This window comes from Natator depressus, chromosome 5, assembly GCF_965152275.1.
Source record: "Natator depressus isolate rNatDep1 chromosome 5, rNatDep2.hap1, whole genome shotgun sequence".
Taxonomy (NCBI): Eukaryota; Metazoa; Chordata; order Testudines; family Cheloniidae; genus Natator; species Natator depressus.
In genome coordinates this window covers 23,227,235-23,243,002 of record NC_134238.1, presented here as the reverse complement: position 1 = coordinate 23,243,002, position 15,768 = coordinate 23,227,235, and the positions used below count along the sequence as shown (strand labels likewise).

The 15,768-nt window shown below is 40.7% G+C and overlaps 1 protein-coding gene across 3 annotated transcripts in view; it reads left to right on the top strand.

Annotated features, from left to right (window-relative positions):
- NPR3 (natriuretic peptide receptor 3) overlaps window positions 1-15,768 on the top strand; it is a 61,694-nt gene that overhangs the window by 24,451 nt on the left and 21,475 nt on the right. For all 3 annotated transcript variants that reach the window (XM_074952427.1, XM_074952429.1, XM_074952426.1), the window contains one exon: window positions 15,501-15,636. In XM_074952427.1, the coding sequence (XP_074808528.1) occupies window positions 15,501-15,636 (136 nt within the window). The remainder of the gene's footprint in view (window positions 1-15,500; window positions 15,637-15,768) is intronic.

The following is a 15,768-nucleotide window of genomic DNA, read 5'->3' as shown; positions in this document are numbered from 1 at the left end:
TCCCTGGGGGTGCGGGGAGTTGTCCTAGACTTGCACCAGTTTAGCCAGACCTTTCGTGTTTTTCAGCCAAACCTTGCAAAATGCCTGCGATGAGTGGAATACAAGTGGTGCAAGTTCAACTCATTGTAAGCAATGATTTCTTTCAGTGCTTTTTTGCTTAGTATAAATAGGGCCAAAGAGAACTGATGCAGTAGTCATGAAATCCCTCAATTTATGAGTCTATGACTTCTATAGTTAAAGAATCAGCCAAATAAAACATATTAACTTATATCCAGGAATTAAAAAAATAATTTAAAAGTATTTGAAAATGGAGACATAAATAACAGCAGCCTGAGGGTTTGCATTAGCTACCTGCCATCAGGTTTTGCAAGTAAGTATGCACATTTACTCTGGTATTTAATAAAAATCATTCGCCATGGCAACCCCTGCCTTAGGTGAGCTCTTCAGATGCAGAGAGAATTCTTAAAGGAACACACATACCAATATATCTAGAGCATCTAAGAATAGCAATGAGACTTGAACACATGCTGTAGTATTTTAAATAACCAAACTCAAGGCTTGTTAGGTCCCCCCTCCCCCCTTCCTGAAATGGTGAGAGTGGCCATAACCAGGACAAACCTCAGTACAATGAAACCTTCCAAATGACTAAATTTGCAGAGCATAATATGAAGCTAACTTTATTTTTTCATTACCATCATAGAGAATGGCACCCTCTCTGTCAAATATTTTAAAACAACCTATAGAAATCAATAACAGGAAGGCTTAGACTACACTGAAAACAAGTTCTCTTCTGGGTAGCCTTTCTTAAGCTATGCTCTTTACACATTGCTGTAAATTGGTTCTAGTTTTCCCTTCACGTGTCAGGTTTTGCCTAGCCACTTTCAGATGTCGTCAGCCTGTACGGAACAAATGTCCTGTATTTATTTAAAGGCTTAGCTTAGTAGAGTTGACTTCAGTATGAACATTCCTACATCTCCCCAATGGTGATCTTTCTCCAAATTTGGAGGTTTTACTCATTCTGGCATGAGAAGCACTTAGAAACAACCCAAAAGATATGTAAAAATAAAGCATTTCAAATGAGGTGAACTGGTTTTGTGATAAAATCAGCAGTCCAGGACCCCAACATATGTTACATGTTGTGTACAAGGTTCGAATGGCAAACATTTAACAAAAAGTGCCCTCCCTATTTGTCCTATCCTGCATTGATTTGAACCAGTTAACATATCTTAACAATTGTAACTGAGTCTTTTAGATTTTCAGATTAATTATTATTCTAAAGAACTGGCCTGCTCCTGCAGTTTTGAATTTTTACTTAGGATCTAATAAAAGCGCTATTCTGTGAGTTACTAGCTTATCTTACTTTTCATCTGTAGCCAAAATGCACGAATGGTCACATTATAAGCCGTTCAAACCTCTTACCATTAAAATGTAGACATTCACAGAGCAGTATTATATGCTGCCTTCATAGACTGTCAATAAGGTGATTAGACTAATGTGTTTGAAACAAAAGAATTTCTTCAGCTGGATTCAGAGTAACAGCCGTGTTAGTCTGTATTCGCAAAAAGAAAAGGAGTACTTGTGGCACCTTAGAGACTAACCAATTTAATTGAGCATGAGCTTTCGTGAGCTACAGCTCACTTAATCGGATGCATACTGTGGATTGGCATTCAGCTGAAAAGAATATTCCTCTTAATCTTTTCCCTTAGGACTTTGCCCATGTGGGTAGAAATATAACATCTAAATATAGGCTTGTGCTCAGTGTCTTCATTACAAGAGTCAGTAAAGATTTTGTTAAAAGAAGAGCTGAACATTTGAAGATATGAAGAATGCTTCATGCTTTAAGTCACAAACACGCTTTTTCTAGTTATGAATCCTTTCAATAGTCATTTGACAGTAATGTTACACTTTGCACGTCGGATCTAAAAACCTGTTATTGATACTAATTTATAGAGTTGGTCAAATATTATTGACTAAATACATTGTTCGGTAAATTTCACCATATTTACAGGAAAACATTATTTGACCTATAATATTTTCAAGTATTTGGTCAGCTCTATATCTATTTTAATTATATTAATAAATACTTTGATGAATAAAGGCAAAATTAATCTAATAATTTATTCAATTAATAATTTATTTCCAGTGTCAAACAGTGCTACTGATTAGTTAAGCCTGACAACACCTCTGAGGTAAGTAAACATTATACTATAATATTACAATAACTAAGCCACAGAAAGATAAAGTAACCTGCACATGATTATATCATATGTCAGTAAGAGAGCTAGAGAGAACTGGGAATAGAAAAGCTAGGAATCCTCGGCGAAATCCTGGTCCCATCAAAGTTAATGGCAAAATTCCCATTGATTTCAGTGGGGCCAGGATTTCTCCCCTGATTCCCAGCCCCCTGCTTTGACTGACGTTCTGGAGGATAATGAGACCTGTGATATGTAGCAGGGATTTTCAACCTTTTTCTTTCTGCGGCCCCCCTAAAATGCTATAAAAACTCCATGGCCCACATGTGCCACAACTGTTTTTCTGCATGTAAAAGCCAGGCTGGTATTAGGGGGTAGCAAGCAAGGCAGCTGCTCAGGGCCCCATGCTCCAGGGCCCCCACAAAGCTAAGCTACTCAGGCTTCAGCTTGAGGCCCAGTTGGCAGGGATCGGGCTAGTGGGGCTTTGGCTTTCTTCCCTGGGCCCCAGTGAGTCTAATGCTGGCCCTGCTTGGCAGACCCCCTGAACCCTGCTTGCGACCCCCCAGGGGGCCTCACACCCGTGGTTGATAACTGCTGATATGTAGCCAAGGGATTTACTTCCTTCCTTAAGGGCTCGGGGTGGAGCACACTGAAGTCAATGGTAAAGACTCCCATTGACTTCAGTAGGCTTGGGATCAGGTCCCAAATCTGCTGAAGGGAGTCTTATTGCCCTTATGCATTTATTAATCTTAACTCAAGGAATAGTTTTAAATTATATTTTTGATGCCTGCTGTTTGGTATGTTGGCAGCAGGCAGTTAGTAGAAATTTAAGGCTATTTTATAGATAATGAGACCAAAGGAATGCCCTAGTAAAAGGTAGAGTAAGCAATAAATAAATAAAACAGTGTGGAACCATTATAATTATTGTTCTGGAGGGATTCTTCCCCGTACTTGTATGTCATTTTCCATTCTGCTGTACTCTGTTCTGCATTTTACTGTGTTGCTATCCTGCATCTTAGAACGAAAATGGGCCTATACTTTAATTCACAATTGTGACAAATGAGCAACTTGTGGCTGTGCCAGCTAGATGATGATGAACAAATTAACCACTTGATTACAAATGAAAAATGAGGAAGAAATACTGGTAGAAATGTAGGGCTGGAAGGGACCTCAAGAGGTCATCAGCCCCCAACACTGAGGCGGGACCAAGAAAACCTAAACCAATCCCTGACAGGCAATTATCTAACGTGTTCTTAAAAATCTCTAGTGATGGGGATTCTACAACCTCCTTTGGAAGCTTATTCAAGTAGTTAACTATCCTTATAGTTTGAAAGTATTTCCTAATATCTAACCTAAATCTTCCTTGCTGAAGATAAAGTAGATTACTTCTTGTCCTACCTTCAATGGGGCATGGAGAAAAATTCAGAGTCCCCTTTATAACAGCCTTAACACACCTGAAGATTTATCAGGTCTCCACTCAGTCTTCTTTTCTCAAAAGAAAACATGCCCATTTTTTAAATCTTGTCCTAATAGCTCAGGTTTTCTAAGCCTTTTATCATTTTTGTAGTTCTGCTCTGGACTCTCTTCAGTTTGTCTTCATCTTTCTCAAAGTGTGGGGTCCAAAACAGGACACAGTACTTCAGCTGAGGCCTGACAAGTCCTGAGTAGACTAACTCTGCTGCAGGCCCTGACTCCTGACACTTTCATCTAGGCCGCATTTCCCTACTTTGCTTATGAGAATGTCACTCGGGACCATGTCAAAAGCCTTACTAAAAATCAAGGTATATCATGTCTACTGCTTCTGTCCATCACTTAGGCAAGTAACCCTGTCAAAAAAGAAAACTTAGGTTGGTTTGGCATGATTTGTTCTTGACAAATCCACATGGGTTTTTCTTTATCACCCTCTTAGCCTCTAGTTACTTACAAATTGATTGTTTAATAATTGTTCCAGTATCTTTCCATGTATCAAAGTTAGGTAGACTGGTGTATAATTCCCTGGGTCCTCTTTGTTTCCCTTTTTAAAAATAGGTATTCTGCTTGCTCTTCTCCTGTGGTCTGGGACCTCAGCTGTCCCCTATGAGTTTTCAAGGATAATTGCTAATGTTTCTGAGATTCTACTTCAGCAAATTCCTTACGTATCCTAGGGTTAATTTCATCAGGCCCTACCAACTTGAATGCATCTAACTTATCTAATTATTCATTAATATGTTCTTTCGTTATTCTGCCTTGTGTTCCTCCTCTCTTGTTGTTAATATTAATTGTGTTCAGCATCTGTTCACAATTAACCTTTTTAGTGAAGACTGAAGCAAAATAGGCATTAAATACCTCATCCTGCTTGGTGTCATCCATTATTAGCTCTTCCTCCTGCTAAGTAGTGGACCTATATTTTCCTTCATCTTTCTCTTGCTCCTAATGTAGTTATAGAATCTCCTCTTATTGCTTTTTATGTCCCTTGCTAGTTCTCACTCATTTTGTTCCTTAGCCTTTCTGATTTTTACCCTGCATGCTTATGCTATTCTTTTGTACTCATCCTTAGCAATTTGTTTAATTTTCCACTTTTTGTTGGATTCCATTTTGATTTTCAGATCATTAAAGAACTCCTGATGGAGCCATATCTGCTTCTTACTACTATGCCTGTCTTTACTTCGTATTATTATAGTTTGCTGTTGTATCTTTAGTATTGTGCTTTGAGAAACTGCCAGCTCTCCTGAACTCCTTTTTCCCTTAGATTTTCTTCCTATGCAACCCACCTACCATCTCTCTGAGTATAATGAAGTCTGAATTATGAGGAAGGGATAAATAAAGAGGGATGTTGTGCTTATATTTTTTCTCTATTAAATGACAATAACCTACCCAGATAGAATCCCTAAATTCTCTGGAATTTGTGTAATTTTGTTATAGCTCACTACCCAAGTGTTGTTTTTTAATTTTGTTTTAGTATAATTTTTACTGAACAATTAGTCAGGTTCTGACCCAAGTATGGTATTAAAAGATATAAAGAGTTAGTTATAGTGGGTTAAATACTGCCCTAAAGCCACATGCAGAACTCTCATTGATACCAAGTTCCAGGTAGAACATCTATTTGTTGTAGATAATATGCTTGCTACTTGGTGATCCTTTTGTCTAGGAAGAACAGTAATAGCAAATCACTAGGCTTACCTCATCCCACTGGGGTAAATGGTAACCCCTGTCCCAATGCCAGCAGAGCAGCTACATTTGTGCAGGGGATAGCAGGCAGCATATTCATCATCTCCTCCCTGGGGAAGGAGGTGCTTAGCCAGGGGGAGAGTATCTTAAAACTGTGTCCAAGTTATAGAAAAGCAGTTAGTAGAGGCTAAATCAGCTCATCTCTTGGGCTTCCTGGCCAGCACTGCCAACTTTTGGGGGCTCCAGTTCCCCCCCAACCCCCTGAACAGCAGGGATTGCTAGAGCCTTTTGCCATTGCAACCCCCCACTGCAGCTAACTTTTTGCAGCTGAGGTACATCAGCGGAAGCCAGCAAATCCCGGGACTCAGTCATGGCTGTTACATTTTCCTTTACATATGTATTGCTCTTATTGCAAGAAATGTAAATGTCATGGAGTGCAGTCCAGTCAGAATATTGACTATTAATCATATAGTGTGTTTGAAGTGCTATTCAGTACTGGGACCCTGCTCAGCCATATATGTTGGAGTAGAAATCACTTTTGGTTACAGTGATGAAAATGTTTTGTTCCAACTATGCCTGGAGGGCACTGGGCATGTCATGTGCCCAGGAATGGAAATTGTGGGTAGCCTTCCCTTTCTGGGAGAGGTGCTGTTTGAAATTCCATTTATATAGAAAGATGTCCAAGGTGGAACTACAAGCACTTCTCTATGATATTTGTACATCCCCCAATTAACGTAGTATTGGAGCACTTTACAATCTTTAATATAGTTATTCTCACAGCACTCCTGTGAGGTCAGGACATGCTCTGAGCCTCATTTGCAGATAGGAAACTGAGGCACCGAGATATTAAGATGCCCGAGGTCAGACAGGAAGTCTGTGGCAGAGCAAATGATTGACCCTGGGCCTCCCAGACTAGTGGTGTAAACACTGAGCCATCCTTCCCTTCCATTTGACTCCACCTACTCCAGGGAGAAGTTATGAAAAGGCAAATACCAAAAGGCAGATTCTTTTCTTTTCTGTTGTTGTGAGGGAGTCGCTGAATGGATCAGACCTACGGTAAATATTGGATTGGCACTAAGAGCAGGGATCTTTTTTTAAAACTCATCTCTGCCACAATGCCTAGGCAGCTGCTTTGCTGTGACCTCTGCTTACTACATCTTAGTTAAGGAGTACTAGTGGCACCTTAGAGACTAACCAGTTTATCTGAGCATAAGCTTTCGTGAGCTACAGCTCACTTCATCGGATGCCACTAGTACTCCTTTTCTTTTTGCGAATACAGACTAACACGGCTGCTACTCTGAAATCTGTCAAAATACATCTTCGTTGTTTCACTGTTGCCATGAGCTCCCCCTTCTGGTTCTTATATCCACCTTTTCTCTCTTGACTTACACTTAAATTGTTAACTTTTTGATCAGCTTTTCACTATATATGTGAACAGTGCCTTACACAGTGGTACCCTGATCCATCACTGGGGTTTCTAAGTGTTACTACAATACAAATAGTAGTAAAGGGAGGGAGACAGAAGAGGGGATTTCTTCTCCTCCCTACCCCCATGGCCGACAACAAGCCATCCCTCTGAGGGGTAAAAGAATGCTGCGCCTTAAGAGTTTGCTGTGTTAATGACCTGGGCTTTGTTTCTCTGACAAGTCTGACATGTTACAATAAATGTTTTAATCTATGTTTGTTTTAATCTAATTTAATCTAATCCTGGGGCAGACGAATCAAACTACACACACAATATAGGATGCCTTTTATTATCATTAACACATACACCATTGCTCAGTGTGAAATATAAAGTGGATGTTTCATCAATGTTGAAAAACATATAACTCGGCATGAACAGGCCCGCCGACAGGCGGAGCCAAAGAGGGTAATTGCCCAGGGGCCTGGATGATTTAAAAGGGCCCGGGAACCCTGGGCCCTTTTAAATAGCCTGGGCAGGCCACAGGGCTCCTAGGCACGTGCGATGTAGCGAATGCTCCAGGCCCTGCACTTTGCGGGGGGCCCCACGGGCAGGCGCGATTGGCCAGCCCAGTGCAGTCAGTGCCGGAAGTGACGGGGTCGGTGCCAGAAGTGACGGATTCATCACGTTTGCCCTGGGCCCCGCACCTCCTGCTAGGGACATCCCTGCAGCCCGGAATTGCTGTCGCCGGGCCTGTGCATGAATGAATGTTTCTATAATACTGTACTATCTTTTACTGTTACATAAAGCCCCTAAGGACCTCATCCTGCAAGCTTACTCAGGTGAGCAGCCCTAGTGACTTCTGTGGGTACAACTCACCTGAGTGAAGGTTGCAGGATGCAGCCCTAAGTCACTACATAACAAAATACCATAACATCTAGTGAGGCTTGGAATGCTGTTTATCCTTTAGAAAGCCATTGCCTAGTTCTGATCTAGTGAACAAGTGAGTGCTTTGGCCAATTTATTTCTGTATTTCATTCTTTCAACACACTGTGGGCTAAATGCTGCCCTTAGTTACATCCACGATGCCCTGCACTATGTTCTTTTTTAAAGGTAAACTGAATATTAAGGAAATGACCTTTTCTGCGCTAGGCATTTTTTTCTATTATTATTTTTTCCTCTTTCCCTTAGCAGGGGCTGCTTTTCTTCCTGTTTCTTTGAACCACTAAGCTCCAACTCCATTAGGGAAGCAGTCTTGTTGCCTGAGAGAATGGGGTATATTTTCAGCATGTGTGGATTTAAACATACAACTCCCATTAACTGCTTGTTCCTCCCATTCCAGCTGCTGTGTTGCCCTCACGATCTTTTGATCTTCCAGTATCCCAGTGAACGTGCAGGCTTAGGCAACTGGCCGTGTTCCTGCCAACTTAGACAGTACCAAGACACAAAATATTAGTGGCAGCTTTATGGCTAAATCCAAGTGCTTTTTTCTGAACGCACTTAATCTTTGAGGAGGCTTGACATCCAGATCTGAAACTGGAGCTCCGCTCTCTTTTAGTGGACGTTTCCCTGTTAACTCCTATATGCATGAATTGATTAGCTAGTTCATAGTCTTTGCCCATACATTAGGCACTCGAATTTGAAAATGTTAGCCATTTCACATAGCTTGAGTGAGGCTGATGCCTAGATCCTTCCCCATCACTAAAATGCTCCATGGCTTGTAAGCGCTTTAATATATAATAGGGAGGCTCAGTACTGGGCAATTCTAAATGCAAAACACTTTGCTAGACATAGAGCAATCGGGATATGGAGAGTTATGGGTCCCCAGTAGCTGTAACTTGGCAGTCTTCCACATAAGTAACATTTTGTATTGCTGTACATGCTGTTAACATTAATGCCTTAGTGTATATGTACAGTGTGGTCACACTATAGCTTGTTGGGGGATCCATAACTTTGAATTGCCCGACTTTTGAGCATGTAAAAATCACAACCATAGCGTAGCACTGATGTAGCTTTTGCATTTAATTTCCTTGGAGGATTATTTTTTATAATGAAACATGACTACGAAGGGCAAAAAGATGGGGAATAGAGGGGAAGGATGGGAAAATGAAAGGAAGAATGTGCATTTATTTGACTATGACTTTTGGCTATGCACCTAGACCATATTTTGCACACTCTTGGATCTTACACATAGGGTGCACTGCACCCTACAATGGATGTGTAATCTGAAATTGGTGGTAAAGAAGTCTGAGCAGGAAGGTTCTCCGCCTCCCTTTATGACTGTCACCAAAGGGGCACAGCAAATCTGGCAGTCTTTTCTGCTGGTCACTCAGGTCATCCAAGCCACATATTGGTGGGGCACAGAGAGAACTGGAGCATCCAAGATTAAGATAGACCCATCGTGCCTGCATATGTACAGAGTTTGGAGCTTCTCTCTTTCACTTATTTTAAAAATTAGCAGAAAATAGTGTGCACAACATTCTGTAATGCTTCTCACTTTTAAATCTTAGCTAGCAGAATTATTTATTACCTACAAGATTAGAGGTTCTTATAAAAGCTTTTATCAAATATGGGGCTCTTCCTTGATTACTGTCTGTTGCTGAACTGCACAATTAGTTACTATGGAGACCCAGATTTTGCCTTTAAGCATCCTACAAAGAACTCATCAGAAGTATAGTACTCTCCACTGGATAAATTTAATTGAATGTCCATTTATTCCATCACTTTCTATCCCTTTCCACAGTGATGTATTTTCTTCTTACAGAGAGGGGAGGGTGTGTTATTTTTTGCTAGTGAATTTTGCTTCTACTATTGGATGATCTAACATCTGAATAAACATAAGAAAAGCACACATTGCTCTGGAAAGTTCAATATCATTCTAAATGGCCATTTTTAATATACCAATGATCAAGATTTTCAAAAGAGATTAGTGATTTTGGAGTGCCTCAAGTTTCGGATACACAATTTGAGACACCATAAAGGGGCTTAAACTGATGAGGACCCACTATCTGAAAATGAGGCCACTTTAAAGTATTTAAAGTTGGGCTCCCAAAAATCAATAGTCTTTTTAAATATCTTGGCCACTGTTATTTAATATATATATATATATTGCATGTACAGATACCTCAAACAGTGCCAAAGAGAATGATATCAGACTTTCCAAAGCAATTCATGTGTGGGCTAAGAACTAAGATGAGATATTTTGGATCAGATGGTCTTTGCTTCAAAGAGTTATGTGTTTGAAAATGAGGGTATGTAAGAAAGTGCCTTCTTAGCCATAACTAGTGTGCCTAGTATGACGGATGGTATATTAAAATTATTTTGTGTTTACAGGGTCTCCCCCCCCAAAAAAAAAAACAAAAAAAACCCAGTTCTAGTTACAGCTATAGAGCTACAAAGTGAAACTGGATGAGTGTTATCAAAGACAAATGGAATGGTACCCAATAACAGGAACAGAGTTCCTTCAGAACAATCTGTGAAATTATCTCAAAGTCATTAAATAGCAAAATAATGACTTCATGTTCATCTTATCCCTATGTCCTCTCCTTTGCAGTATACCTTTCAGCTGCAACCATGCAACCATTAGAGAGGAACAGCCTAAGAGGGCTCTTTGTTACACATCCCCGTGACACCCTTAGTGTGAAAAAGAAAAAAATATATCACAGCAATAGGGATATCCAGATGTGCAGCAGGAGGATAGGCAGGTAGATTGTAAGCGCTTTATAACATCCCATATTCCCTTTTAAGGATTTGTGCTTGAAAGTGCTATGTGACTAATGTGAGGGCTAACTAATGCACAAGGCACTACATAGTTTGGGGTGCCTCTTCCACTAGAAATGGGGGTAATAAATGGGGGTAATAATTTTTTTTAAACTGGAAAACATGAAACCAGCAGAATTTCCAGTGTTAGGTTTGCCAGGCCTAAAGCAGACATTACTAAAACTATTAATCGTCAGTCCCTTAAGACTGACTGCTTTCAGGAACTCTGGCTGTTTGGATTAAGCCCAGTGTGATTAAAAGGTACCCTATAAGTGTTCTTAGTGGGCACTGGGAATGAAAAGCCAGTTGTGTTCATGTCACATACAAGAGAACACTTGCATCAGAATCTGCCACAGTAAAATAGCATGTTGTAGAATAAGACAGGTCTCATGCTAAAACCAGCTGGTAGAATAGAAATGAGGAGAGCACTAAGAAAAGATAGGCACCATCAAACAGCTGGTGTATAAGAAGTTAGGGCAGGAACCTAATGAAACTAGAAACCATGGTCCAAAATCCAGTTGAGAAATCCTGGCATCATTGAAGTCAATGGCAAAACTTCTATTGACTTTAGTGGGGCCAGGATTTATTGAGTTGCCCAACTCTCTCTTTTGTTTGTTTGTTTAAAAAAAAACGACATGAAAAACTAAGCCCTCCAATATCCATATAATGAGGGACTGAGCTTTTCCACACACAGATCCTACAGTTCCATGCAAACAGCTGCTGGAGAGCATCTGCTGTCTCTCAAGGTAGAAATAATTTTGTCTTCCTGATCTTTAGGCTGTGGCTTCCTTTTAACCTTTGCATTTCATTTTTCTGAGGTTCATTCACATGAACTGTTTGCTGCTTCGGTGGCACTGGCTCCTTTTTCTAAACGTTTGGCGGATCTTTTTAAATGAAGCATAGGTGAGAATTAGAAACATCCGCAGCCCCAGTTAAGATGTCAGAGAAATTTTAACTTTGATTCTATGAGCTTCAGAGTCAGGATGAATGAACTATGCTTATTGCAGATAGCTGGCTTAAGGACGAAAGAATGTCTTCTGTGTAGCTACATAACAAGGAGCTTGATTATCTTAACACAGCCAATCGACTATGTAATTCTTTATTATCTATGTAACAGCTATTTACTTAACTGGCTACATGTTGTTATCTTTTGGCATTGTATATGTCCAGCTACAACTACGAGAGGCTGAACAGAACTTTATTTATCCGGATTTTGAGCTGTTCAAAAGCAATGAAATTAATGGTAAACTAAATATTGTTTCTAAACAGTAGTATATTTGGGGAAAGCGGGCAGGGGCGCACCAGAAATGTCAAGAAGAGTGAAATCTTTGCTTGCTCATTGGCTAGTTGCAGCCCAGGCAGGCACTTTCCCAATATAACTAAACTGTGAGTGAATGGGACCACCCTCCTTGTGGCTGAAAAGATAATTCACTGTGAATTATTGTGCACCAAGCCAGGATGTGTTGTGGTTTTGAGATGTGAGCAATTGCTTACAGGAGAGGAACACATGTACAGCTTAAGCCGTATTGCCTTACAATGGGATCCATATTTGAATCCAGGCTCCTAATGTAATTCACTACATCAGCTGGTGGTGTTATTATTTATTATTATGTAGTCATTTGCTAAGCACTGTTGCTTTCGGAAGAACAGAAACATAAAGGCAGTCCCTGCAATCTAAGATTCAGGCACCTATAAGATAAGATATATTGAGAGATACAGGGGAGAGTAGGGCTACATGGTGCAAACTTTATTCACATTGGTGAGCACTGACTCACACAAGTGGTCTCACTGAGCTCAAAGTCATCTTCCTTTCACTAGCTGTTTCTTTCCATTGTTACGTTTTTTTGATTTATATTGAGCACAAAAATTGGGGGCCAGATTGTAGATTGAATTTGGTCCTGGCACGAGTGCACATGGGTGTCTCCTTGTACCCTCCAGCATGCTATACCCATGCGGAGGCTAGCCCCAATTGTAGCTCCAGGACTCTCTTGCGCAGGGAGCTGTCAAGAGGTGCAGCTATGGCTACATTGCTCACGCTGGCCAGCAGAGCAAGTGAGACACAGGGGTGCACACATGGTCCTCTCCTAAAAGGGGTAGTGCAGTGAGCACATGCACCCTGCACACAAGGATGCTCTGGCACATATTAGAAGTCAAACTCTTGTTGGTGTGGCTGCTGGGCATAGCACTTCTGCTCCATGATATTGACTTAATGGTAAAATTGAGCCCTTTCTATGTAGGAAAAGTGCTACAACAGCTTCTGCACGAGGCTCAGCTGAGATTGCAGGAGCTTCACTTCAGCACTGAATTTGCTAATATTATTGATTTGTAGGGCTGTAGTACCCAGAGGCCCCATCGTATTGTCACTCTATGTACGCAGAGATAGTAGGAGTCAGTCGAGGTCCTGAAGAACTTAGTAGCTAAACAAATAAGACAGTTAAAGGGTGGAAGTAAAGAAGCATCGCTCACTGACATGAATTGAGCCTTGTGCTGAGCTCCACTATATACGTGAAACTCCCATGGAAGTCAGTGTGAGTTGTGCCCATGCTCTAGTGGGCATGATTGGCATACTGCATATACAGTATACAGAACTGTATATATACAGTATGTGTACAGTATACTGCAGAACTGGAATTAATTTGCAAACTGGACACCATCAAATTAGGCCTGAATAAAGACTGGGAGTGGATGGGTCACTACAAAAAGTAATTTTCCCTCTGCTGATTCTCACACCTTCTTGTCAACTGTTGGGAATGGGCGATGTCCACCTTGATTGCACTGGCCTCGTTAGCACTACAAAGGTAATTTTCCCTCTGTTAATATTCACCCCTTTTTGTTAACTGTTGAGAATAGGCCACTTCCATCTTAATTGAAATGGCCTCGTTAGCACTGACCCCCCACTTGGTAAGGCAACTCCCATCTTTTCATGTGCTGTAATATATATGCTGCTTACTGTATTTTCCACTCCATGCATCTGACGAAGTAGGTTTTAGCCCACGAAAGCTTATGTCCAAATAAATTTGTTAGTCTCTAAGGTGCCACAAGGACTCCTCGTTGTTTTTGCTGATACAGATTAACACGGCTACCACTCTGAAACCAGTATACAGACACACTCTCAGGGGTGCTGGAACTAGGGGTGCTCCCACACCCTCTGGCTTGAAGTGGTTTCCATCATATACAGGGTTTAGAGTTTTGTTCAATGGCTTTCAGCACCCCCACTATAAAAATTGTTCCAACGATACCCCCACAGTCTGGTCTTTTTTATCACTTCTTAATCAGGTGCATAAAGGAACTTCCATGTATTGCATATCACTTCCAGGAAAGCAAGCAAAATTGATTGAGATTTGGGTTTAGTTGATATTTTGGAGCCTGATCTTATTGAAGTCAATGGCAACACTTTCATTGACTTCAGTGGGAGCCAGGATCAGGCCCAAATCATTTCAGGTTCAGTGGGTTTGGCACAAATTTTAGTTGAAGGTCAACCTTGGGTGAACTTTTTCCAGTTTTGGGGGGGGAAGGTTTTCAGCAAACCCCTTCCTTCTCCACAGATGTCAGGTAGGAATTCATGCTTTAGAATCAATATGAAAACTGGGTGTTTCACATTGTTTCAACTTGAAATAGACCTGAGCCAAAACCTCAGAACTGAACACCCTAGATTTTGGGGGAAAATGAACCCAAATGTGAGTTCATGTGTGGTCCCTCTCCCTACCAGGCGCTGAACCAAAATCCCCAGCTCCAACCTCCCTGAATTTTGAGGAAGTTTGGATCCAGCACTGAACTTTGCCACCCACTCTCATGTCTAGGTTTTGATCTCACATCAGGCAAACTTAGCTGGCATCAACTGAGTTTGAATTTTCAGTTTGAACCCAAAACTTGAGAAAAAAATAAGATTTCAGATTTAGCACCTAAAAAGACTTATTTTAAATTTGCCACCCTACTGTGAACCAAATCTACCAGTTTTTTGCACTGCTCTGTTCATAGGTGTTGTGGAGATCAGTGGGAGATCAGTGTAAGTGTAGCTCTAATGTGAAATCACATTTGCTCTCATTGAAGGGCAGTGCTGGTTTACAATACAGTATTTACTTTTTGTATTTGTACTGGAAAATGACATTTCATTTAGCTCATGCCATTTACTGAAACAGATGTAAAAGATGGGAAACTAGTTTTCTGGCAACTACAGAGAACGTTACATAGTACAGGGTAAACAGCTTGCTCTGTTGTTCATTTGCGGAGAGATGGTCTGTTGAGCAAGATCCAGAATCAGCAGAAATGGAGGGGAGTAATCATTAAACAAACAAATCTGTCAGCAAAGTCAGAAAAACTTCCTCTCTCCATAAACATAATGGGGAGAGGATATTTTCATATCCAATGAAGTGTGCTGTGTAAAACAGACAATTAACCAGATGTGCTCTCCTGGGGTTTTGGAACAGGCGCATGTCTGCATTAAACTATTGATCCAGCTCTACTAGTCTAGTAAGCCTATGAACTAGGGGTGTAAACACTACCCAGCCAAGGGCTGCAGAATCTGGCCTGAATACAGAAGATGATGTAAGAGAACGGTCCTGCAAGATGATGAGGGCCCTCAGGCTAATGAGGATGTGGATGCTCAGCACCTTATAGAAGGTACTCAGCATCTCAAAGGATCAGCTGCACAGTTTATACGCAGATTGGCACATGAACTGTGGTACAGTGAGTTTCCCCTCTGTAACATTGTTTAGATGTGATAATGAAGCACCATTTGAATGCCAGATTTGCTGAGAGTAAAAAAAAACACACCAAAAAAACCAGTTAGTGGTTTTCCATTAAATATTACAAAATTCTCTGTTTTAATTTGAAACAAAGATTCAGAACCAGAAAATGGGTTCTTTCGATTATTCTGTAGAAGTTCCCTAATATTAATCAATTTGGGCCAAGCCTGGTCTCCCTGATCCAGGGTTTGAGCCTTTGTAAAGATAAATATTTTTTCATAGATGGCTTAAAGATGAATATTGTCTTGTTCTTAGGTTAACATGTTTGTGGAAGGATTCCATGATGCCATTCTTCTCTATGCTCTGGCTTTGCGTGAAGTCCTAAAATACGGCTTTAGCAAGAAGGATGGGGATAAAATTGTACATCAGACACGGAACAGGACATATGAAGGTAGGTGTCTGCTAGTTGGAATACTGGATTGTATCAGTATCATTACAACTCAGGCTATTACTGTGTGTTCCGCTTAGGGACCAGGACACAAGAGGTTAAAAAATAGTCAGACTATATGCTCTTCAAATATAC